This window comes from Acanthochromis polyacanthus, chromosome 19 (genome assembly GCF_021347895.1).
Source record: "Acanthochromis polyacanthus isolate Apoly-LR-REF ecotype Palm Island chromosome 19, KAUST_Apoly_ChrSc, whole genome shotgun sequence".
NCBI classification, from domain to species: Eukaryota; Metazoa; Chordata; class Actinopteri; family Pomacentridae; genus Acanthochromis; species Acanthochromis polyacanthus.
Window position 1 is genome coordinate 17,591,916 of NC_067131.1, and position 24,721 is coordinate 17,616,636.

A 24,721-nucleotide genomic window follows, 5' to 3' on the forward strand; every position below is an offset into this window, starting at 1 on the left:
GATTTAAAACTCAGTGTCATATGATTTGTTCAGTTAGGAAATTAGCATTTTGGTGGTTTTCTTTACATAATTCATTGTCTGGTCTTGTTAAAGTCCTCATTCTGTATCACTTATAAAAGAAGACTCTTGCAAAAAAAAATGTAACCTCTTCTTCCCAAGTCTTTAGAGTCCCATGTCTTTTAGCTTTACTGTTAGCCATTAAGAGCGAATGATTCATTCATCACAGCCTTGACACAGCTCATGTGATTTTTGTCTTTTTTACAGCGTTTCATGGCCACAACCGCAAGACAGTGTTAGAATAGTGAAAGATTAAGAGTGAAATTATATCCACAAGCATTAGAAGACAGGTCAGAAGACCAAAACAGAGTGTGTTTTGCTACTTTGCTAATGAGCTCTCAGTGAGCAAACAGACTTCAGTACTTGCCTGCCAACTGTCTGATTGGCGAGCTGCTTCATCCGATTGAACTGCTTCTTCATTTTCGCTCCTTTGCCAGTCGACTCTTCCGAAGTTACGTTTCAAAACCGGCCTTTGGTTTGTCATGAAGTTCACAGGGCCTCTCCCAAATTTCCAAGCTGTCGCTATGACAGGGAAAAACAAGCGAGAGCCATGGAGCCCAAAGCCAATTAAAAATAGTTTGTAGCCTCGCTAGCCTGTAAGCTAGCCGTCCCCAAGTGGAGCTTCTAGAGGAAAGTTTCCGTTGGGGGCGACGGCATGATCCGCGAACCTCCTTTTCTGTTTGTTCACCAACATTAAAGTGTCCCAGTGAGCCTCGGGTAACTTTCACCGGCTTCTCATGACTCTTCTCGGCGGCTGTGTTGACCGTTAGCCGGCGAGCTAACGAGCTGGATAATCCGTCGGCCGCTTTCTCCCGGAGCAGAGCGGAGCGGGGCAGGGGGCCGAGTGTACAGCAGCAGCTCACCTCTGCAGACACAGACAGGGAGGACGGACAGAGCACCGCTGCTTCTGCCAGCCTCCACCACCTCCTCCTGACAGCACTCACATACTGCACTCATGGACAAAATGCTGAGGCAAAGCTCAAAGAGGATTTTAGACCTGTAGGATATCTGGAGAAAACACTTTTTACTGTTTTAAAAAGTTGTGTTTTCACAGGTGTGTGGATTATTGGGGACTCAGGGAGACATGAGCTCAGTATTTAAAACGTGATCATAACCTCCATTGAAAACAAGGAAGAAATCTATCTATCTATCTCTATCTATCTATCTGGAACAGGTGCTCAACAGTTGTGGTAGTAAGAATCAGTCATGAGGTTATCAGTTATTATCTACGTGCTCATTTTATGTACACTACCAGTCAAATATTTGGACATGCCTTCTCATTTAATAGTTTTTCTTCATTTTCATGGCAATTTCATTGTAGAGTCTCATTGAAGACATCAAAACTATGAATGAGCACATGGAATTATGTAGTAACCAAAAAAGTGTGAAATAAGTCGAAACATGTTTTCTATTTTAGATTCTTCAAAATAGCCACTGCTTTGTTTACTGCTTTGCACTCTTGGCATTCTTCCAATGAGCTTCATGAAGTAGTCGCCTGAAATGGTTTTCACTTCACAGGTGTGCCTCGTCAAGGTTAATTTGTGGAATTTCTTGGCTTCTTAATGAGGTTGGGATCATCAGTTGTGTTGTGCAGAAGTCAAGTTGGTACACAGTTGACAGCCCTATTTGACAACTGCTAGAATCCATATTATGGTAAAAAAATCAATCAGCTAAGTAAAGAGAAACAACAGTCCATCATTACTTTAAGAACTGAAGGTCAGTCAGTCCAGAAAATTGCAAAAACTTTGAATGTATCCCCAAGTTCAGTTGCAAAAACCTTCAATCGATACAACAAAACTGGTTTACATGGGGACCGTCCACAGGAAAAGAAGAGTTCATCCGAGTCATCAACCTCAGAAAATGCAAGTTAACAGCAGTTCAGATTAGTGCCCAGATAAATGACACACAGAGTTCTAGTAGCAGACACATCTCTACATCAACTGTTCAGAGGAGGCTGCACCAGTCAAACCTTTATGGTCAAATAGCTGCTAAGAAATCACTACTAAGGAAAAGCAACAAGCAGAAGAGGTTTGAACAGATGCTCATTTCACTGCACGTTATACTGTGTATAATTGTACTTGTGACAAATAAAGGTCTGGAATCTTGAATCAGTCCTCGCATTTCCTACTCCCTGTCTATTGACCACTATTTAGTGATCTATGTAGGGAGCTTCCTCCGCAAAAGTTGTGGAAGTAAAAATCAGTCATGAGCTCTCAGTTTATCATTTATTATCTATGTGCTCGTTTTATGTACAGGTATCCTTACTGCTGTGGAACTATTATTGTTAGCAGAATAACCATCTTGTAGCTCTGTGTAATTGTTGAAGAAGTGCGTAAGGGTCGAAAGATCTGAGGTCAACCAGAAAAGATATGTTTACACTCCCGAAGAGGTTTAAGACATTTAATAACATCACTCCTGTCCCTCTATTAAAATATATTCGATTCATGCAGGCTATCGTAGTGACTGGATCAACTTTTTTATTCATGTTATAGTAAGTGTGTTTTTCTAAATTAATACGTGAAAATAAGAATTTTTCTTTGTTTGCTTTGTGATATATGGCTCTGCTTTAAAATTAAGATTTAATCATCTTAATACAAACTATTATTTTTCATGTTTTCAGGCCATAATTCATGAATTTGTCTGTTGCCATTTTGACAAGCTGTACACATAGAAAACGTATATTTTGTAGAAATTACGTTTTAACACAATAATATAACCATCAGAAATCTGTGGAAATGGAATCATAAGTCTGTCATTCTCTTTCGACACTAATGCATGATGGTACATAGTACTTGGTTAGTGATCATCGGCTGTAAATTTTTCACAATTGTTGGATGCTTTGAGTACACTATATAGGGTATCTAGCTTAACACATATTTAGTGCACTACATAGTGTAGTGTGTGATTTCCAACAGAGTCAGGGACTTTAAATACAACATTTACCCATAAGCCATGTTTCTATTTTGAGCATTTCAAAGTAAGATATTAGATAAATTGAAAAAGTAACATTTGCAGAGATTTTTTTCTAGACAATCCATAATAATTCAAAGTATTAATAACCCTGTCCGCTTTGAGTTCATTCGTTCATGTATAGTACATTTGAAATGTACTTTCGGCGCAATATGTTATGTTTTTAGTGCAATTACAAGAGAATGATGCAAACTAAATGTGTATTTTTGTGTGTGTGTGTGTGTGTGTGTGTGTGTGTGTGTGTGTGTGAGGAGTTCACTTTTAGAGTCTTATCTATTTTATCATTGTTACATTTTATTCTTATACAGAGTTTACTTGGTATTTATAAGCTCTTTTTACTGCTCTTTTGTACAGATGAGGACTGCACTTTCAATTCCATTGACTGATATTTATATATTGATAGTGATTTGTTCATGCTGCATTTGACAAAGATACCTGCTGACTTTCAGATGCAGCCAGGGATGTTATAAGAACAGATATTTCAGTGCCAAGTCAATGGCAAATATCTAGAAAAGTGACAGTACTCATTTTCTATGATAACGAAAGTGCCAAAAGTACAGTAGATATTGCAGATACTGAACTATAGCCACGTGTAACCAGTGACACCTGGTGGTTCTCCTCTGTCTGCTTCTGACTGGGAGATGAGCTATTAAAGTCAATTAGGTCAGTGGGCCTCAGCCTGTCGTAGGTGATTTGTGGTGAAGAGATTTGTTGGATGTTTTTGGAGCAGCTGTTCTCTGAAAATTTAATGTGGATGTGCTTTTTTAACATCTTTGAACATCGCAGTTGTCCAATGTGTTTTTAAATGATGCTCATACAAAATGTTTTTATTCTGCTTGGGAAAGTTTAATGATTAATGCAATGATTCATTTTGTACCTACTGTTTGTTCTTTTTACAGTCATTGCTCAGCGTGCTATACACTGTTTCCTGGTGACCTTTTCGGTTATATTTATAAGATTTGTTTGCTTTGGTTAGTCCACCTGGCCTTACATGGCCTGTTGATGAAGAGTCTACGAGGTGTATTTTATGAAGGCAGACTTAATCCCTTCATTTTTAGTAACTGCTTGCTAATTCTATTGGATTCTCGTGTGCAGTAAGGTGTGAATTGAGCATATGATTATACCCTTTTTGGATGAATATAATGTTGAAGTTTTTGTATGTGCATTTTGGACAATAAATATCAACACTTAGACGACCATATTCATTGCTCCATGATTTATTTTGTGTTTAGCCTCTAATGTAAGACTAAACCCAGACAGCAAACTATGGGTGAATCAATGTTGAATCTATGTTGAGACCTAACGTCGAAATTATAAAGAAAGCGCAAGGTTGATAAAATGTTGAGTCAACGTTTGCTTACATAGATTACATGTTTGCAAACATAGATTCAACATTAATTAAACATTGACCTGTCAAACATTTTAATTAAACCAAAATACAATGTAGATTCAATGGTATCTTTTAAACACAAACTTCAATGTCGACAAAATGTTGTTGAATCAACGTTGATCCAACCATCAATCTTCAACCGTAACCACAATTCAACCTTCTTAACCCTAATTCAACATTGATTTAACATCTTTTGCTATCTGGGTAAAGTGTGATTTATGGTTGAAAAGCAAACGTTGACTCAACATTTTATCAACCTTGCGCTTTCTGTATAATTTCGACGTTAGGTCTCAACATAGATTCAACATTGATTCACCCATAGTTTGCTATCTGGGATAACACCTTTTCACTGTGTTTTTTTAAAAGTGCATTTTGAAGCATTGCATGAGGGGGGGGGAAAGCAAATTTCCTTAATTTCACACAAAAATGCTATGCTCTCGTCAAGTGCTTTTTCAGTTTTTTACAAAATAATTAATTAGCATTATTGGAGATTGACACACCTTTTTCCAGCGAAGTTCTAGAGCAGCTAACATTCAGGTCACATGACTGATCATAAGCTTTTCTTTGTTGTCTTTCCTTCCAGATAGCAAGAAACATGGGTAATATTGGCTGACGTGAAAAAATAAGCACAACTTTCCTAATTTAAGACACATCCTGAGGTGTTTTCATTGTCCGTTTTTGTTGAAACTGTTACAAGGATTTAATGATTCAAGGTTCTTTATTGTCACAAAGGTGATTATCTTACTTTATTTCCAGTTCAGAGATCACAGTAGGTGGAAAGTGTTCCAAACATTTTGTTCATACTGTTAAAACACATGAGGGCAGAAAAGAATTACAAACACTTTTCAATGTAATGCAGTCTGACACACAACCATCACCTATTACAATCTCATGCTGTGTTGTTTATTTCATAGCTGCTTGTACTAATAACTCAGAATAAGGTAAAATGATTTTTGTAAATGTATTGTATATATAGTTTAAAATATACATTTTGCAATTTAAAAAAGTAAACATATATGGTGTAAAAATTACCCTGTGCAAAAAAAGTTTAAAAAGGTAATTAACATAGTGTAAATACTGTGTAAAAATGTGTTTTAAAAATGTACAGTATGTCAAAATTTCAAAAAACATGCAATGTACATCAAGTATAAAAAAGCAAAAGCAAATATATATGTTTTGTAAAAAATATATAGAGTTCAAAAATGTAAAAACTATTTTTAAAATTTAAAATAGAAAGTGTGCAAAAGAAAGTTTATCTTTATAGGCTGCTAAGATGAAATTTTCTATTTTTTGGACAGACTGCTTTCTGTAAATAAATAATGACTGTGATTATTATTAAAATTTTAAGTATCAATTAGATTAGGAGGGCTACATTCAGTGTGTTTAATTTCGTGACAAATGTGTTAAAATCCTTAGATAATGAACACAAAACACTTGTCGTGATTGTCTCTCCTTGAAATTAAATGAATGCAATGACAGTAGTAATCTTACTGGAATTATCAGCAACACCAAGTTTGGGAATGGAGCCCACATCCCTTTGCTTTGGGAATACAAAAGAAGCTAAATATTCACTGTTAATGCCACTCAGCACAGGCAGCTGACACCGGTAAAGCAGCTCAGAGAGGTTTCTGTCTGCAGCCAAATGCATGATCCTTCTGTAAGATCAAGTTGGAGAGCTAAGATAAAGATTTGCAATTCAGCAGGTTGTCAACTCAGTTATTCAGAATATAGAAAAATGTGGATGTCTTGATGCAGAAGTCACAGCTGCACACAGGTGCAAATACTGATGTGGGTCATTGAGCTCTTTGTCACAGGTCTTGTAGCTGTAAAGCTTGTTGTTGTGAACATTGATGCACCTGATGATCGGTGCTCTGGGATAACTTACAGGATGTACGTATAAAATGTATAAGGAGTATAAGCTAACAAAATAATAGAAAAGCATTAAGTCTGTTACATTCGTAAAAATAAGTAAACTAAAAATAAAACTAGAATAAACAAATAAGATGCAACACTGGTAATGATACTGAAGTCATACATTCATATTTTACAATTAATTAAATACACTGTACATGACACTCCACACATTATTGAGAAAGTAATGCTGTAAATGATATTGATAATGTTGTCCAGTGTTCAGTGTTTGAGCTAAAATATGCAATCTGGAAATGGTTACCGTAACCTGGATTGATTTCATAGTGGTGGAATTTCCCACACAATTAGCATAGAAATGTGTCAGAGATGCTTTGAATTCTGTATTTCACATGAGACTGGATGGATGTCCTGTCATTGTTCTGCACATGTTTAGTCTCTTCCCTGACTCTCTGTTACTGTCAGTTGTCCTATAGTTGTTTCCTTTATTCATTCTTTTTAGGATTTTAGCTGGTTTTGGGTAGAGAAGAAAGAAGAATCACTTTACTTCCATTTTTCAAATTTTTATTGGGTTTATATATCGAGTAGCTGTCAGAAGGATACATATTCAGGACAGATTTATACATAAAACCAAAAGAAATCTACACAAGTTCCTATGTAATACTATTCTATAGACCATCTGTGTAGAGTTTAGACAAGCCGGTTTGACTACTTGTCAGTTAAAATTAATCTCCAAAGTCAAGATGAATTCTGCCTAAAACTTCGATTGAAATGCTGCCACACTGATGCAAGCTAGAGGTTATTTAACATGCTTTACAGGCAAAGGGAAATTAAAACACATGAAAGACAAAATAAAAATGACACCACAGTCCAATTTAATGAATTCAATCAATACATAAAAATAATGTTAAGCTGAATGAATTGCACACACATTTTTTTTTAAATAGTTCAAACTGATTGACTATAACAGTGGAAAAAGACAAAAAAAAAATTAAAAATGCAAAAAAGTACAGACACAATAAAGTAGAAAACATATGTTGAACATATTGAACAGTGTAATGTCAAAAAATGTCTTAAAAATACCAACAAAAGATATCTTTAAAATATTCATAAATAATAAAACAATGTAAGATGAAGAACTGTGATTTTAGAAAAATACAGATTTTTGATGTGGAGATATTTATTTGGTAAGTTTTCTAAATCTTGTCTGAAAACATGGAAGAAAAATTGTAAAATAACAGTTAGACTATTATTTTTTTTATTTTTGTTGTCTTTAATTTTTATTGTCTTTAGAATAATAGCAAGTATCTGTAAAATATACTAATATTTTAAGTTAATTTAATACAGCAAAAAATTGATTTTTATAGCCAAGCATGGTAATAGAGCGAATGGCCATTTATTTTGTACAGATTTTTTTTCAATTTTCTCTTGTTTTTTGAGTTTTTTGATTTATTATTTTTCTTACAACATATTAATAAATAAAACATTTTGGTAAGATTTTACTAATTATTATCCATAACTTAACAAACCATGGAAAATCTGCAAAACATCAGCAAATTGTTCAAGATATTACATTTAACAATTGTTTTAAAAGCTAATTTTGTGTATCCCTTTCGTTTTAGCGCTGGGTTTATTTTATTAATGTGCAATAACAAAATAATATAAATAGAAAACATACAGTCTATGATAGAAAAAGATATTTATTAACCTTTAATCTGAAAAACATGACCCGGCATCGTTCCTGGTGTACTTCCGGTTTGAATTATTCACACTGGGCAGGTTTGTTATTAACAAATGAAACGTGATTCCTGCACTTTTCCTCTTCATTTCCAGTAAATTAACGTTTCTGTAGTTTTTAATAGAACTGGAGCAGCTCGACTATGCTCACAGTTTCATTTCTCTTGTCCATTTCGCTAAATAACCCCACCTGTCGTACCAGCTAGCTAGTTAGCCTGTAGCAGCTAACCGGAGTGAAGCAGGTGGACCGTAGGTTTAATGTTGGTTAGTCAACGTCTTTCATGGCAACTCGGCAGCCCTTCACAGACACCGACACTGCTGATGAAGCAGTGAGGGCGACCTGCGACGATGCAACCACCTGCAAAAGGTAACAGCACGATGTGGAGTTAAAGTTAAGCAATTAATGTCGCAGTCGTGTGGCTTTAATTGCACACAGCAACACTGTTTCTGCAGTAAAACACGACCTACAAATTAAACGTTATAGTTAAAGGTAGTCGGCGAACATTACATTGAAGACTACATCTCAGATATGAGTCACAAATTAAGCTCAGAAGCACCATCACATCATCAGTTTGCTTTATGTTAATTCTTGTTGTTCAACTACTGACATTTACACCAATTTAACTGAAATGTTCGGGTTTGTTTGTAAGGTGATATAACAAGTCAGTAGAGACTCAGAGCAACATCCCATCCCAGCTGCCTGTGGTTTATTATTAGGCTGTTAGTGAGCCATGTATACATCTGGTCATATAGTGTCCACCAGCAAAACCAAAAATGGATTGGACACTGCATGGATCTGCAGCTTTGGAAAGAATAATTAGACCACTGGTTGATTTCTACAACACCACACAGCAGGCCTCCACTCTGGATAACTCTCTTAGGACTTTATTGTAGTGGTTACAAGAAAGGACATGATATAGCCAAGTAATAATTCAATACATCTATTGAATTCTGTGTAATCTGTGGTGTAATTAAACTGTTATGTCAAAATTCATACTAAAGTGCTAAAATATTGTTTTGAGTTATTATTGTGTACAGAAGCTGTGTATGTAAGGACAACAGAAAATCCAAACTCAGTTGTCGCCCAACGCTGCTTAAAAGATAAGACCGTCATTGTGTTGCTTAACAAAGAGGGATACAGCCACAGAACTGTAGTTATCAGTTTGCAGTCAGCAGAGTAGCATCTATTACAACCTTTGGGGGGAAAAAAACTAAGTATGGCTCCACCAAAAATCCCAAAGGAAGAGGCAGAAACGATGATCACAGTGGCCTAATAATTATTTCCCAAAGCTGTATATAGCAGGATTTTAACTGTAAGTAGAATCAGTTATACCAGTCACCATTTCATATTTCAGGAATTAATTCGAGCCAACATACTGATTAGTAGAGATTTATTTATGTGTGACACTTCTGCATCCAATTGGTAACCTGTTTTTTAGGTTTGCAACCAGTAAAGGCTATTGGAAGGACCCGTATATTCAGTACTTTGCGAGATCTGTAGGAGAGCGAAAGGCCCCTGAAATCAACAGAGGCAAGTAATGCAGTCAGCTTTTTAAAACATTTGCAGCATTTATTTATTCCTGTTAATTCAACGAGATGAACCATGTATCGTGTATTTATAAGTCACAGGATCACCAGTTAATAATATGATCATAGTCTGCAACAAGTGCTTCATGAGCAGAAGTCATTGTGTAATTATGCTTACTAGGTTATACTATAACTAGCTAGTAATGCTACACTTTATGGTGTGACTGTCAACAATGAATTCTTTATATTCTGTCCACTAGATTTGTGTTTTATTTGCTTGTTTTACACTCCACTTATCTGATTTGATAGGTTACTATGCCCGCGTTCAAGGCGTGAACCATCTCCTTGATGCATTTATAAAGAAAGCAGAGTGTGACTGTCAAGTAATAAACCTGGGTGCTGGGCTGGACACCACATTCTGGAGATTAAAGGTCTGCAGACTTGCAGCTCGCTGCCGTCAATGTGGTCTTAATGTTCTGTTCAGTTCACATTAATCTGCTAAACTGCCTCATCAAAATATTTTAGATCCATCCTCAGAAAACTTCAAGGCACAGATTTGAGATGCGTTTGTGTGTGTTACAGGATGAAAACCTCATGCCGCGAAAGTTCTTTGAAGTTGACTTTCCAACTGTCGTGGCCAGAAAAATACACAATATAAAGTAAGACAACTGTGATATTTAAAAAAATTAATGTATTTCATTTTTAATCCTGTACCATGCAACACTGATGAAGCTAAGTGAAAGATTTAATAGATTTTCGAGTTTTTTCCAGCATTAATTTGCATCTTGAAAAATAATATCAAATTTCCAACTTAAAATCTTAATTCACAACTGTTAAAGTACAACTAGAACTGCCAACAAGAACATTACGCAGCACAAGTACAGACCTGATCAAAATCTTAAGACCAGTTGCTAGAATTTACCTTTTGCACATTTGGATCTTAATGAGGTGTTAAGTAGAGCTACAATATGCAAAAGAAAGAAGGGGGAGTGTGACAAAAAGCACGTTGAAAAAGTAATTCATTGAAAACAACAAATAAACTGAAATAGGCTGTTTATCAGCTGATCAAAAGTTTAAGACGACAGGCTATAAAAGCCAAAATCTGCTCAAATTTCTCATTTTATGTCAGCCATTCACACAGTCATGCCCTCCTGATGGCTAAAGCTAAGAAGCTTTCTCTTCTTGAACATGGTCGGATCGTCGAGCTGCATAAGCAAGGCCTCTCACAGCGTGCCATTGCTGCTGAGGTTGGATGCAGCAAAACGGTCATTCTAAATTTTTTTGAAAGATCTTGAGCATTATGGAACAAAAAAGTCAAGTGGTAGACCCAAAAAATTACACCTGCGCTGAGCCGGAGGATCCGACTGGCTGTCCGTCAAGACACAGGGCAGTCCTGGACCCAAATTAAGGCCCTTACTAGTGCCGACTGCAGCGCAATAACCATCAGACAGCATCTGCGGGAAAAGGGCTTCTAAAACAAAAAACGAATTCAAAGGCCTCGTCTCCTTCAACGCCACAAAACTGCCCGTTTAGACTTCGCCAGGGAGCATCAAACATGGGACACTGAAAGGTGGAAAAAAATTTTATTCTCTGATGAGAAAAATGTAACCTTGACAGTCCAGATGGCTTCCATCGTTACTGGCATGACAAGGAGATCCCACCTGAGATGTTTTCTACCCGGCACAGTGGAGGGGGGTCCGTCATGATCTGGGGTGCTTTTTCATTCAGTGGAACACTGGAGCTTCAGGTGGTGCAGGGTCGTCAAACGGCGGCTGGTTACGTGCAGATGTTGCAGTGGGCGTCCCTCATGACTGAGGGCCCTCGTCTGTGTGGTAACAGCTGAGTTTTCAACAGGACAACGCTGCAGTTCACAATGCTCGCTCGTCCAAGGACTTCATCAGGGAGAATAACATCACTCTTTTGGACCATCCCGCATGTTTCCCTGATTTAAATCCCACAGAGAACATTTGGGGATGGATGGCAAGGGAAGTTTATAAAAATGGACATCAGTTCTAGACAGTTGATGCCCTTCGTGAAGCCATCTTCACCACTTGGAGCAATGTTCCCAAAAGCTTCCTGGAAACACTCGCATCAAGCATGCCAAACGAATTTTTGAAGTGATTAACAAGAACGGTGGAGCTACTCATTACTGAGTCCTACTGAGAACATTTTTTGTTCTGGTTTGGAGAGTTTTTTGTAATTTTTTGAGTGATGGTCTTAAACTTTTGATCAGCTGATAAACAGCCTATTTCAGTTTACTTGTTGTTTTGAATGAATTACTTTTGCAAAGTGCTTTTTGTCACACTCCCCCTTCTTGCTTTTGCATATTGTAGCTCTACTTAACACCTCATTCAGATCCAAATGTGCAAAAGGTAAATTCTAGCAATTTTTCGATTGGTCTTAAGATTTTGATCAGGTCTGTACCTTAAACCTCGGTTGACTTTTGGCTTTGATGTTGCAATGTAGGACAGAGGTCTGTAGGGGGAGCCAGAGCCTGTTGTTAAACATTGCAACATTTGAGCAGAAGAACTTGAGAAGGATTGTTGATGCAGTTCTAATTTGCATGTGTATGCAGTCTTTACATGCATTAAACCACGTGTGAGATATTCTGCAATGCATGTAAATACAGCGGAACGGCAGTTATTGCCATGAGACTAAAGCTGAAAGTACGATTAAAAACTAGGTCCACCCCAAAAATAGCACCGTCAGTGTCATGTGTACATAACTTTTGCATTAATGGGGTAGTTTTGGAAGATTTTAGAACCAAATTCATACTGGTTTGTATGTTAAAAACATGACTGCAGCATAACTTTATATGTTGTTTAATTCTGCCTTTGTAATTGTGTTATTTTCTTTGACAAGGACAAAGCCTCCACTGTCCAAACCTATCATCGAAACCCATTCAACAGACTCCTTACTGCTAGGTACTCACCAGAACTTATTATTTGATCTGTGTGATATATCAGTGTGTTTGAATGCCACATGTTCTTGACTGTTAAAAACTCTCTCTGAATGTGTTTGTGTTTGTTCAGATGCCCACAGCCTCGACTCAGATCGTTACTGTATCATCGGAGCGGACCTCAGAGATGTCTCTAATTTGGATGAAAAGCTGAAGAAGTTCCAGCTTAACCCAGAGTATGTAATCTAAATTGTTGAGTTTCATTTTAGTAATTTACTCCATTACAGTCCAATAATGCTGAGCTAAGTAGTTTGTAAAAAAAAAAAGTGTAAGTTCACCTGAGGTCAGTGTTATTCTTATGAAATAAGCCCCTCCACGCTGCTGTTTGTCAGCTGCTATTTGTTTCTCTGGTGTGTGTTTAGAAGACCAAGAATTGAGGCTTATCTCCGTGTTTTCTCACAGTGAGTAGCTCTAGATAACAGTCCCAGTACTGAGCGCCTGTAGGGCTGTAATGCAGATGTAATAGTTCCCATCTAGAGAATTTGAAAGGATGATATTACTTTTGAATTCCAAATATCAAAGTCACAGTTTTGGTAAAATGTAGCTAAATCTTCAAATTTAAGTGGGATTGTAGCCTGACATGTAGGAGTGTATTTGACCAATTTCCTTGGGAGGTTTTGATAGTTTTAATGTGTCACTCAGCATAAATGCAGGTTCTTTGTAAAATAAAGTTTTTACAGCCACTACTTAACCTTTCAGGTAGGGCTGCACGATTATGGCCAAAATGATAATCATGATTATTTTGATCAATATTGTAATCACGATTATTAATCACGATTGTTCATCATGTTAGGGAAAATATCTGTATTTTTATGGCACCACTTTTAAGCAAACAATATATAAAGCGTTTTCAGTGCAAAGAACTCGACAGTTGTGATTTCCCTCTCTATTTTCCCCCGATATTTTTCATACAGTGTAGGTAACGCCACTTTGGAGAAATAATTGCGCGAGGGGATCACATATTTATTGTCCAGTGTTGTGACCATTTTTCTGAAGCCCTCGTTGCTCGCTGTATTTATTGGACACGTCTTTGGCCAAATAAAACGATATTGCGTCCGTTATCTCTGTGTGTCTTTGGGAGGTAGCTGGATACGGTGTTGCCCGATACAACACCGTATCCAGTTTGTGTTAGCTTTAGCCTTCATGCATTCCTCGTATTTGTGTTTGTGATGTTTTTTCAGATGGCTAAACAGATTAGTTGTGTTACTGTGCGGGGCAGACACAACTCTGCTACACTCTTTACATTTGACTTGTTTAACGTCACTTGCCCTGAATCCGAAACAAGTCCAGACGATGGATGCTGAAAAGTTTCGAGGCACTAGCTCCTCACCATGATGCTCCTCGTCTCCAAATGCTGCTGTACTTTCTTCTCTCGACATGACTCGCTCTCATCAGCCCAGTCCACTGAGTGATTTGAGGCTGCCGCTGCAGGGTGCACTCGCTTGTTATTTAGGCAGCTTAATGAAGCCTTAACCATGTGTTCGCCTCCTGGTGGTTGGCTGACGACTGGTTGACAAGACGCTTGATAAGATATGCACTAGAGCCCGCATTTTAAATGTAAATATCGCCAACGATCAAATTAATTTAATTGTGGCAGCCAAAATCGGGATCACGATCAAAATTCGATTAATTGTGCAGCCCTACTTTTAGGTACGTTTAAGCATTTTGTCTGGAGCATGACGATAGGGACAAGCCCATTTTTGCCTGACTTCTTTTTCATAAAATCCCTCTCTGGTCATGGATTAAACCTATTAAAGCTCATGTCTGTGCATCAAAGTTACATATTTACAAGATTTTTCCACAAAAATAATTCCTCTCTGCCTTAAAATGGCTTAAATTTAACTCTTATTACATTGCTTCCTTTAGAGTGTGCAGATCTACAGTCATGAGCAAAAGGTTACCAACACTTGTAGAGACCATGTATTTTATGACTCCAACAACTCTTAATGTTCTATGATAGAATATTGAAGCACATGCATCTTTGTCACAAAAAAACTATTATGCATTTTGGTTCTTTTACATATAGTTGACTACGGCTGCTGACTCCTCTCGGTTCCAATTTGATACACTCATTAGAACATCAGCCACAAACACTACTGTACAATTGGAGTACAAATGGGAATACAGATCTGAAGAGGAAAATCACTGACTTGAAATGAAGTCAGGAAAGTCACATGGAGCCATTTCAAAGCTGCTACTGTGCAAACCATTGTTTGTAAGGATGAAGTGCATGGAACAGTTGTGTCAATGCCACAATCGGGAAGAAAACCCAGTTTATCGCCTACTGCTGCGAGACAGTGGGTCAGAATGGTCAAGAGTAAACCAACAATCACCAAAAAGAAGGTCTACAACGAATTAGAAGCTGCTGGAACACAGGCGCCGGTGTCCACAGCCTAATGTGCTTTACATTGCCATGAACTGAGGCTGCCATGCAAGACAGAAGGCCCATTAAAGCTTGACTGATGTTTGCTGCTCATCACATGGACAAAGAAAAAACCTTCTGGAGGACAGTTTTGTTTTCAGATGGAAGATAAATTGAGTTATTTGGCCACAATGACCAGAAATATATTTGAAGGGGAAGGAGTGAGGCCTTTAACCCCAAGAACACTAAACCTACAGTCAGCCATGGTGGTGGCAGTATTATGCTCTGGGGCTGTTTTTGCTGACAGTGGAACCTTGTACTTTTCACAAAGTAAATGGAGTACCTTCAGATTCTTCAGGAAAAGCTAAAATCAAGGTTGAATCTTGGAGACAGTTGGATATTCCAGTAAGACGATGACCCCGAAGACACATCAAAAGTGGTAAAGAAATGGTTTAATTAGGCCACAATTAGGAATTTAGACTGACCTTGTCAAAGTCCTGACTTAGATCTCGTTAAGAATCTGTAGACTCTGCTAAAGAACAAGTCTGTGCCATGAAGCCAGCAAATTCAGTTGAACAGCACCAACTCTGTTAAGGGAGTGGTCACAGATATAACCAGAAGCTTTCCAGAAGCTTCTGAACTGCTGCCAAAAGGACTTAACTGATGTGAAAATAAGCATTTAACCAAATACTAGCATTGCTGCATGTAGATTTTTGACCCAGCAGATTTTGTCACATTTCCAGGAGACGAATCTGTGAAGGAACCAAAATGTAGGATTGCTTTTTTGTGACAAACATGCACGTGTTTTAATCACTCCTTCATAGAAAAATTAGAGTTGTATAAATCACTAAAACTCAAGACTGCCATGATATACAGGGTCCTTGCAAGTGCATGTAAACTTTGGTTCACAACCGTATACGAAATTCCTGCCTCTCTCTCCACCCATCCGTTCCCCCTCTCTGCAGTTCGAACACGTCATCCCGCCTATCACTATAAAACTACTCTATGCTGTCAATGAAAAGTTGTAAAATTGGAATAATTCTGCTATAAATTTATGAACCATAACGAGATTCTGAATAGTAATGACACAGAAAGCCCTAACAAGTTGACAGGATTGGGTCTTCAGGTTTGTTAATCTGCAGACGTAAACACCTAACAAGGTTAAATATTGAAGTTAAGACCCTATAGTGTTATTTATGGTATTTGTTTACCTGAGTACATTAAATATGACATATTTTCATCTCAGTAATGTATTCCAAAACAGTCCACCCACACTTAGCTGCTGTGTTTGTAAAGAAAGTGTAAGTTCACCTGAGGTCAGTGTTTTTCACCTGCTCCTCAGTGCTACTTTTTTGAATTAAGCCACTTGCACTGCTTTCTGTCAGCTGTTATTTGTTTCTGTGACACATCTTTTGAAAACCAAAAACTAAGGCTTATCTCTGCGTTTTCTTGCTGTAAGTAGCTCAAGATAACAGTCACTGCAGAGAACGCCTGCAGGGCTGTAATGTCACCCATCTGGAGCCTGATGTGAAAAGATGTTAACTTTTAAATGTCAAACTGTCACAATTAGGCAAAAAAATTGCTAAAGAGGCTCATTCAGCGAGGATGTCTTGTAGCAGTGTGTTTTGAAAGTTTTATTGTGTCTATTGAGATTCAGTATAGATGCCACAAATACAATGCTTTGTGAAAGAGCAAAATTTTCCCATCTTCCATTTAATCTTTAAGCTGGAGAGTGTTTGATACTTCTTTCTTTAAAACTTATTTTGTTTGGAGCGTCACTTAAACAGAGAAAAACTGATTTTTGATTTCACACGTGTTCAGTTTTACGTTATCGGATGTTTTCTATTCTCAGGCTGTCAGAGTCAATTGCCACAGCTTATAACTCACATTTTTTAATCTTAGTTCGTCCAGGGGAAGTTGGACAAAGAATGAAACACTTTTTTTCAGGAAGCTGCTGGGTGTGAATAAGTGATTTAGTTTCACCGCCAAAGACTGAAGGGAAAATGTAATATTCCACTGTTCCTTTCCCTAGAATTTCGTGTAAATGCTCTTGAAATCGTAGTTTTAAGGACACCATAATTTTTTTTGCTAGTTTATATATCACAGTTTTTTTGGACGTTTCTCTTACTTTTAGTGATGAGCAGTCATCATCTCCTTCGAATGATAATACTCATCTGTACAATATTTACTCTATTGTAGGTAAAAAAAAAGAAGTTATAATTGTATTTTTAAAAATACTAACATATATTATTATATTTTATGGTAGAGATTGTTTGGTATGTTGTGGTTGTAAGTGCTGTTCTCACCCCCAGATTACCCACGTTGCTGCTGTCAGAGTGCGTTCTGGTCTACATGACACCATCCCAGTCTTCCAATTTAGTTCACTGGGCAGCAGAAACCTTTCACACTGCAATGTTCATCAACTATGAGCAGGTAAAAAAAAAAAAAGAAGTGACTTCATGGTGATACAGCAGAAGAGCACAGCTGTTGGCTTCTGCATTTCTTTTTTATAATAATGCACATTTGTGTGTCTGTTGATAAATGGTACATTCAGAAAGTTTTCAGACCCCTTGAAGTTTTCCACATTTTGTTCTGTTTCATGCTTGTTTTGAAATGGCTTCAGTTTTTTTTCTCTTCAATCTACACACAATACACCACAATGACAAAGCAACAAGAGGTCCTCGGAGTGTTTTTAAAATTTAAAAATCAAAGATCTTGTCCCATTTCACAAGTATTCAGAGCTTTTGTCATGACAGATGCATCCAAAGGTCCATAAAATGCCTCTACTACTTCACTGGAGTTCATCTGTACTTTAGCAGTAGTTGTAGTTGTTGGTACATGAGAGTGAAGGCTACAAGGACAAGATTATTGTCTGTGGTCCTTAGAGACATGACTGTGTCAAAAGACAGGTCTGGAAAAGGATGTACCAAAGTTATTGCAGTACTGGAAGTGCCCCCAAAAAATGTATCCTCCATCATTTTAAAATGGAGAAAGTGTTGAACCACCAACAGTCTTCTTAGATATGGCTGCCCAGAGTTTTGGTTTAACCCAATAACCCAAAGCCACCATAAATGACAATGATTGGTAGATATAGGAGATCCTTACAGAAGGACAGCCATTGGTGGAACACTCCATCAATCAGGCCTTTGTGATAGGGTAGCCAGATGGAAGCTATTCCTCATTTGAAGGCACATGACAGCCTGCTGAGAGTTTGCCAAAAGATCCCTGACGACTATGACAAGCAAAATCTTCTAGTGTCATAAAACCAATACTGAACTACTTTGGCCAAAATTTCCAACAGCACGTGTGGAAGAAACCAGGCACTGAACATCACCTGATTAACAGTATACCTACAATCAAACATGGTGGTGGTAGCATCATGCTGTGGGGATGTTTCTCTGCAACAGCGATTATTAGACTGGTCAGAATAGAAAAAGATGGATGCTGAAAAATCCAGAGTAATCCTAAGTAAACAACTTTTCCAGAGTGCACAGGATATCACACAGTGGAGAAATTTACAATTAAATAAGACGAAGACCTGAAGTATGCCACATAGAAAACATGGGAGGGGCTTTGGGAAAACTCAGTCATGGAGTGACCTGGCTAAAATCCAGACCTACACACGTGGACAAAATTGTTGGTACCCCTCAGTTAAAGAAGGAAAAACCCACAATTCTCACTGAAATCACTTGAAACTCACAAAAGTAACAATAAATAAAAATTTATTGAAAATTAAATAATCAAAAACAGCCATTACTTTTGAATTGTTGATTAACATAATTATTAAAAAAAACAAACTAATGAAACAGGCCTGGACAAAAATGATGGTACCTCTATAAAAGATTGAAAACTATTTGACCAGAGTGACATGATTAACTCAGGTGTGTCATTTAATTGACATCACAGGTGTTTCCAAACTCATAATCAGTCAGTCTGCCTATTTAAAGGGAGACAAGTAGTCACCCTGCTGTTTGGTGAAAAGGTGTGTACCACACTGAACACGGACAACAGAAAGCGAAGGAGAGAATTGTCCCAGGACATCCGAAAAAAAATTATAGACAAACATCTTAAAGGTAAAGGCTATAAGACCATCTCTAAACAGCTTGAAGTTCCTGTGACAACAGTGGCTCATATTATTCAGAAGTTCAAGACCCACGGGACAGTAGCCAACCTCCCTGGACGTGGCCGCAAGAGGAAAATTGATGACAAATTGAAGAGACGGATCATTGGAATTGTATCCAAAGAGCCCAGAGCAACCTCCAAAGAAATTAAAGGTGAACTCCAAGGCCAAGGTACATCAGTGTCAGATCGCACCATTCGTCGTTGTTTGAGCCAAAGTGGACTTCATGGGAGATGACCAAGGAGGACACCACTGCTGAAAAAAACTCATAAAAAAGCGAGACTGGAATTTGCAAAAATGCATGTTGACAAGCCACAAAGCTTCTGGGAGAATGTCCTTTGGACAGATGAGACCAAACTGGAGCTTTTTGGTAAGGCACATCAACTCTATGTTCATAGACTCAAAAACCAAGCATACGGAGAAAAGAACACTGTCCCTACGGTGAAACATGGAGGAGGCTCAGTAATGTTTTGGGGCTGCTTTGCTGCATCTGGCACAGGGTGTCTTGAAAGTGTGCAAGGTACGATGAAATCTGAAGACTATCAAGGCATTCTGGAGAGAAATGTGCTGCCTAGTGTCAGAAAGCTTGGTCTCAGTCGCAGGTCATGGGTCTTCCAACAGGACAACGATCCAAAACACACAGCCAAAAACACCCAAGAATGGCTGAGAGAAAAGCGTTGACTATTCTAAAGTGGCCTTCTATGAGCCCAGATCTGAATCCCATTGAACATATGTGGAAGGAGCTGAAACATGCCATTTGGAGAAGACACCCATCAAACCTGAGACAACTGGAGCTGTTTGCTCATGAGGAGTGGGCCAAAATACCTGTTGACAGCTGCAGAACGCTCATTGACAAATACAGAAATCGTTTAATTGCAGTGATTGCCTCAAAAGGTTGTGCAACAAAATATTAAGTTATGGGTACCATCATTTTTGTCCAGCCCTATTTCATTAGTTTGTTTTTTTAAATAATTATGTTAATCAACAATTCAAAAGTGATGGCTGATTTTGATTATTTAATTTTCAATAAATTTTTATTTATTGTTACTTTTGTGAGTTTCAAGTGATTTCAGTGAGAATTGTGGGTTTTTCCTTCTTTAACTGAGGGGTACCAACAATTTTGTCCACGTGTGACCCGATAGAGAATCCTTGGAGAGACCTAAAAATGACACTGATGTTCCCCATACATCCTAGTTGAACTATAATGATTCTGCCAAGAACGATAGAAGAAACTATCAGGTGCACCAAACTTGTCAGTCCCAAAAACACTTGAGGATGTCATTGTCAAATGTGCTTTTAATGGAAGAGTTTTTCAGTAGTCTGAATCTTCGAATTTTCTGTCTATTGCAAGCTGTCGGCTGTTTGCAAATTAAATATTCCCCATTGTATATGCAATCCATGGATAAAAGTGGCTTCAGGACATTTACGAAGGAGTTAGACATTGGATTATCTGCAGTTTGTACCAGGAAGATATTTGAGTAGACAGAAGTAGCACATATGCATCTGAGCTAAGCAATAGTTTAGCCCTTTTGAGGACAACATAATCTTCATCCAGTCAATACTGTGTGTAAAATCCAGGTGAACATGAGTGATCGATTCGGCCAGGTGATGATCGAGAACCTGCAGCGTCGCCAGTGCACCCTGGCAGGAGTAGAGGCCTGCCAGTCTCTGGACTCTCAGGTAACCTCCATTTAATATTTCCTAAACAACACAGCAGTTACAGTTTTAAAAGCTGAAGACATCAGGAGCAGTGGACTGACTTTATTAGGCAGTTAAGCTCAAAATGTAAGCTTGATTTGAAGTTGTTTTGCTCAACAGATACACTGTAACTAAGATATAAAGCTGTGTTGCCGGTTGTACCTTTTAGTTTATTTTGAAAAAATCTGGATTTCACATTGTTTTTGCCTGGTGTTTGCAGAAGGAACGGTTTCTGAAGACTGGCTGGGAGAATGCAGATGCTCTAGATATGATGACGGTGTACAGTATGCTCCCTCAGGACGATGTAGCAAGGTAATGTGGGTTTAACATCACCTAGTGTCTGCCAAAAGATCATTAGTACTTCACTGAGCCCAGATACATATCCAACAGTTGCTGTGTTTGCTACATCTGCATTTGCCATATTACCATCTGTTGATAGAACTTTTTTTAAAAACCGAAAACTGGCATTATGAAGGTTGTGGAGTTTGAGAAATGGGCATTTAATGGGCAGAGGGCCCAACGAAACATATTATCATTATGGGAATTGAGCATCTAGATTGTGAAGCACGAGTCAGGATATGATGCAACAATTAGCTGTAACCTCTACCTATGCTATAATATGTACACAAGCAATCACTTGAATATCTCTTTAATTTCAACACATGTAAATATTTTAATAATTCATAATAAGCCCTACAATTAAAATTTTAATTGAAATAAATGTTTTATCACAGTATGTTGACAAATGAGGAAACAATGGCAATTCTATAAATATATATTTCAATATGTATATATTTGAAGTATGAACTGGGTGTCTGTGGTGACATTTTCAGAGAAAAAGATTTTTTTCCTTTACTACTAATGCAAACTGGATGAGTCCTTCTGTTGCAGCTTCACAGTTAAAAGCTTTTATCTGTAGTGAACTAGTCACAGCAATTCACTGTCAGTTAACTCAGCACTCCAATCATTGTTCAAAATACGTCTGCATAACAAGACAGCCGTCACGTTCAGCAGTTTTAGGTTATTACTTATAGTGGAATACAAATGAGCAGCCCCAGTGAGCGGTTAGATGAAGAGCTGCAGGTGTCGTGTTATTTGCACACTCATGTTTACAGCTTAAAATCAGATCACAGTCACTCATTGAGTGATAAAAGGTCAATTATTGCCAGGTTTTATTACTGAAATCTGTCTCTAGTCATTAAAGAGTCTATGTATCCATGTTACTTAGAAGTTTATTCCTTGAAAATAATTATTTTCTGCCTCAAAACCATTCCTTCCTTTAGAATGTGCAAATTCATCAAGTCCCCGCCTGCTAAACCCACTCCTTACCTGTCGCTGCAGCTTTAGCACAACAGCTCACCAACAAATCTGCTCAAACACTGAAAAACTACTTTATGCTACACAGTGGCAAGTTGTGAGATTGGAGTGATTCAGCAACTAATGTATACTAAGTCTGAAGAACAGTACAGAAAGGTGTGTCTCAAGTGGACAGAATTGGTTCCTTGTATCTGTTGTCTGAAACTGGAAGTCTGAATTTGTGTTTTTAAAGAAATGCTTAGTCATAGCACATTGATTTTACTCATGGTATGCTTTGTAGCACATTACTGTTCAAAAGTTTGGGGTCACCCAGGCAATTTCATGTGTTCTAGAAAATTCCGCTTTCGTCTTCTGGAAGCAGCAGCGATCCTTGTTAGTTGCAACCTGTGCCACAGCGCTACAGCCATGCACAGTAGGCATCTTTGTGTTACCATGGCGATGACGTCTTCCGTTTTCCGTTGAGGCGACAGGGCGTCCCATTCCTGACGATCGTATTTATACCCTCCCCCTTCAATAGAAGTGCCCTCCACGGCTGCGAGTGTGACTTCTTTTGGAGTGACACTCGGTAGTGGAGGGGGAGTGTGTAGGGGGCGGTTTGGAAAAGGCCCCAAGACTCATCAGCTGAGATGACTGGCAGCTGGGGTTCTGGAGAGGCTCCCACACCAGCCACAGCTGGGCCTCCATATGCCATCTCCTCATACAAAGACCCAATAGGAATCCACCCCAGAAACAAGATGGCACACAATTACCAGTGGCCATAGCAGTCATGTCAAGTTTGTCTGACTGACAGAAAAGTTTCAGTAAATTTGATCAACAACTGGTAGGACCAGAACTGATTTCCAAAAAACAACAACAAATGAAATAAGTCCATTGTCCTTGATGGATAAAGATGAATTAGATGCTTGAACATTAATGGGAAACACTGCAAAATTATATCTTTGTAACTCTGGAAAACTTGCTTCACTAATACTACAGTAGACAATTCTAATTGTGTGTGCTACACATCTGTTGCTTTGGAGGTGTGATGAAACATCACATTTTAAAGTTATTTTTTTGGGGGGCATTTTTGCTTTTATTTGATATGTCAGTGAGCGAGAGACAGGAAGGTGGGTGAACAACATGCAGTAAATTGCCATGAACTGGATTTGAACCGGGCTGCACAGTGCTGTAGTGGTTAGCACTTTCACCTTGCAGCAAGAAGATCCTGGTTCAAATCCCGGGGTGGGCCTGGGATCTTTCTGCATGGAGTTTGCATGTTCTCCCTGTGCATGCATGGGTTTTCTCCGGGTATTCCGGCTTCCTCCCACAGTCCAAAAATATGCTGAGGTTAATTGATGACTGTAAATTGTCCGTAGGTGTGAATACGAGTTTGATTGTTTGTCTGTATATGTAGCCCTGCAACAGACTGGTGACCTGTCCAGGGTGTCCCCTGCCTTCGGTCGAATCAGTTGGGATAGGCTCCAGCACCCCCCGCGACCCTAGTGAGAATGGATGGATGGATTTGAACCTGTGACTGCTGCATCGGGGTCTATAACCCCTGTTCATGGGTCATCCACCCAGCCAGCTGAGCTATGAAATGTGACATTTTAACTCAAAAACTACTGAATGTATTTGATTTCTTGCAGAATTGAGCGTCTGGAGTTCCTGGATGAAAGGGAGCTGCTGCAACAGCTGCTTCAACACTACAGCATCTGCTGGGCCTCCAAGGATAAACACAGCCTGGGTAAGGCGCACTTATGTAAGCTTTAAATGAATGGACATGTAACATATGGTAAGAAAATCATTCTCACATCCAGGATCCTGTTTGGCTACAATGGCGTCACGCTGCCCATCAGTTTATTTACTTTGTGTGTAAAATTTTTCATATTTCCACCCATCCGCCCAGTTTCTAATGCCTGCTGCAATCATTTACAAGAACAGGTCATGTTCTGCTTCCTCAGGTCTGTCACAGTTGGCATTTTGAGGGCGAAACCACGCCACTGTTGGACATACTCTACATGTGTGTTCGCCAAAGTCAACAACAGGGGAAGATTTGTGAAAGGAGTTGTTGGGAAAGAGGAAGCCAGTATTCTCCACCAAGCCCTCATCTGGGAGCTGTTCCGGTGTGAAAAGTCCCCGCATCAGCAGAACGTGATTTCGTGAGCGTCCTTTGTAACCCATACACACTGGAGATAAGACGTGATTAGGCTGAGAGCTGCAAAGAGCTTTGGCACAACACTGGTGACGAACTGTAAAATGGATGGAGTTTGTTTCGTTAATTTGCTCACAGGCTGAGTTAATCTGTGACTAAACAATCACAAAATCCGCTCACCTGTGTTAGAAATGAAAGAATGTATGATGAATTTCAGATGTCGTATAATTTGTCCTCATCTGGTATTATGTGCCATTTTCATTTTATTTATTGATCCGACTTGTTTTCTTAAAAAATAGACATGCATGCTAGTGTCAGATTACAAGAAATGCATTACACGCAATAACCGGTTCATTTCCATTTGCCTGTAAAATGTTTTCTATTTTTGATCCGAGCAAAAAGAACATGACAGATTAGTTTGTGATAGATTGTGTTTGATGAATGCTCATCAAATTTAGTAAAATAAAAAACATGTTCTTTTATCTAAAACTGTTGCCCTTTGTTTTTATGTACTTTATTATGGACTGCATATCAGCATATCAGTTGTGTTATCTGCAGTGGGAGGCTCCAGCTGAGGTGGTATC

At 38.4% G+C, this 24,721-nt stretch overlaps 2 protein-coding genes across 5 annotated transcripts in view; one reads left to right on the top strand and one right to left on the bottom strand.

The window, feature by feature from the left end:
• arhgap17a (Rho GTPase activating protein 17a) overlaps nt 1-1,022 on the bottom strand; it is a 37,123-nt gene extending 36,101 nt beyond the window's left edge. For 2 of the 4 annotated variants that reach the window (XM_022214103.2, XM_022214102.2), the window contains exon 1: nt 425-1,021. In XM_022214103.2, coding sequence (XP_022069795.2) covers nt 425-477 — 53 coding nt within the window. In that variant the 5' untranslated portion in view covers nt 478-1,021. Of the gene's footprint in view, nt 1-424 lie in introns of all 4 variants that reach the window. The other 2 variants (XM_022214105.2, XM_022214104.2) reach the window with 2 other exon arrangements.
• Nucleotides 1,023-8,019: 6,997 nt separating this feature from the next.
• Nucleotides 8,020-24,626, top strand: lcmt1 (leucine carboxyl methyltransferase 1). The gene is made up of 11 exons (XM_022214098.2): nt 8,020-8,390; nt 9,463-9,554; nt 9,860-9,981; nt 10,133-10,209; nt 12,413-12,474; nt 12,583-12,685; nt 17,184-17,304; nt 20,570-20,671; nt 20,910-21,001; nt 23,632-23,729; nt 23,947-24,626. Exons 1-11 carry the CDS (start codon nt 8,305-8,307, stop codon nt 23,967-23,969), a joined length of 978 nt encoding a protein of 325 aa, XP_022069790.1. The 5' UTR covers nt 8,020-8,304; the 3' UTR covers nt 23,970-24,626.
• Nucleotides 24,627-24,721: the final 95 nt, after the last annotated feature.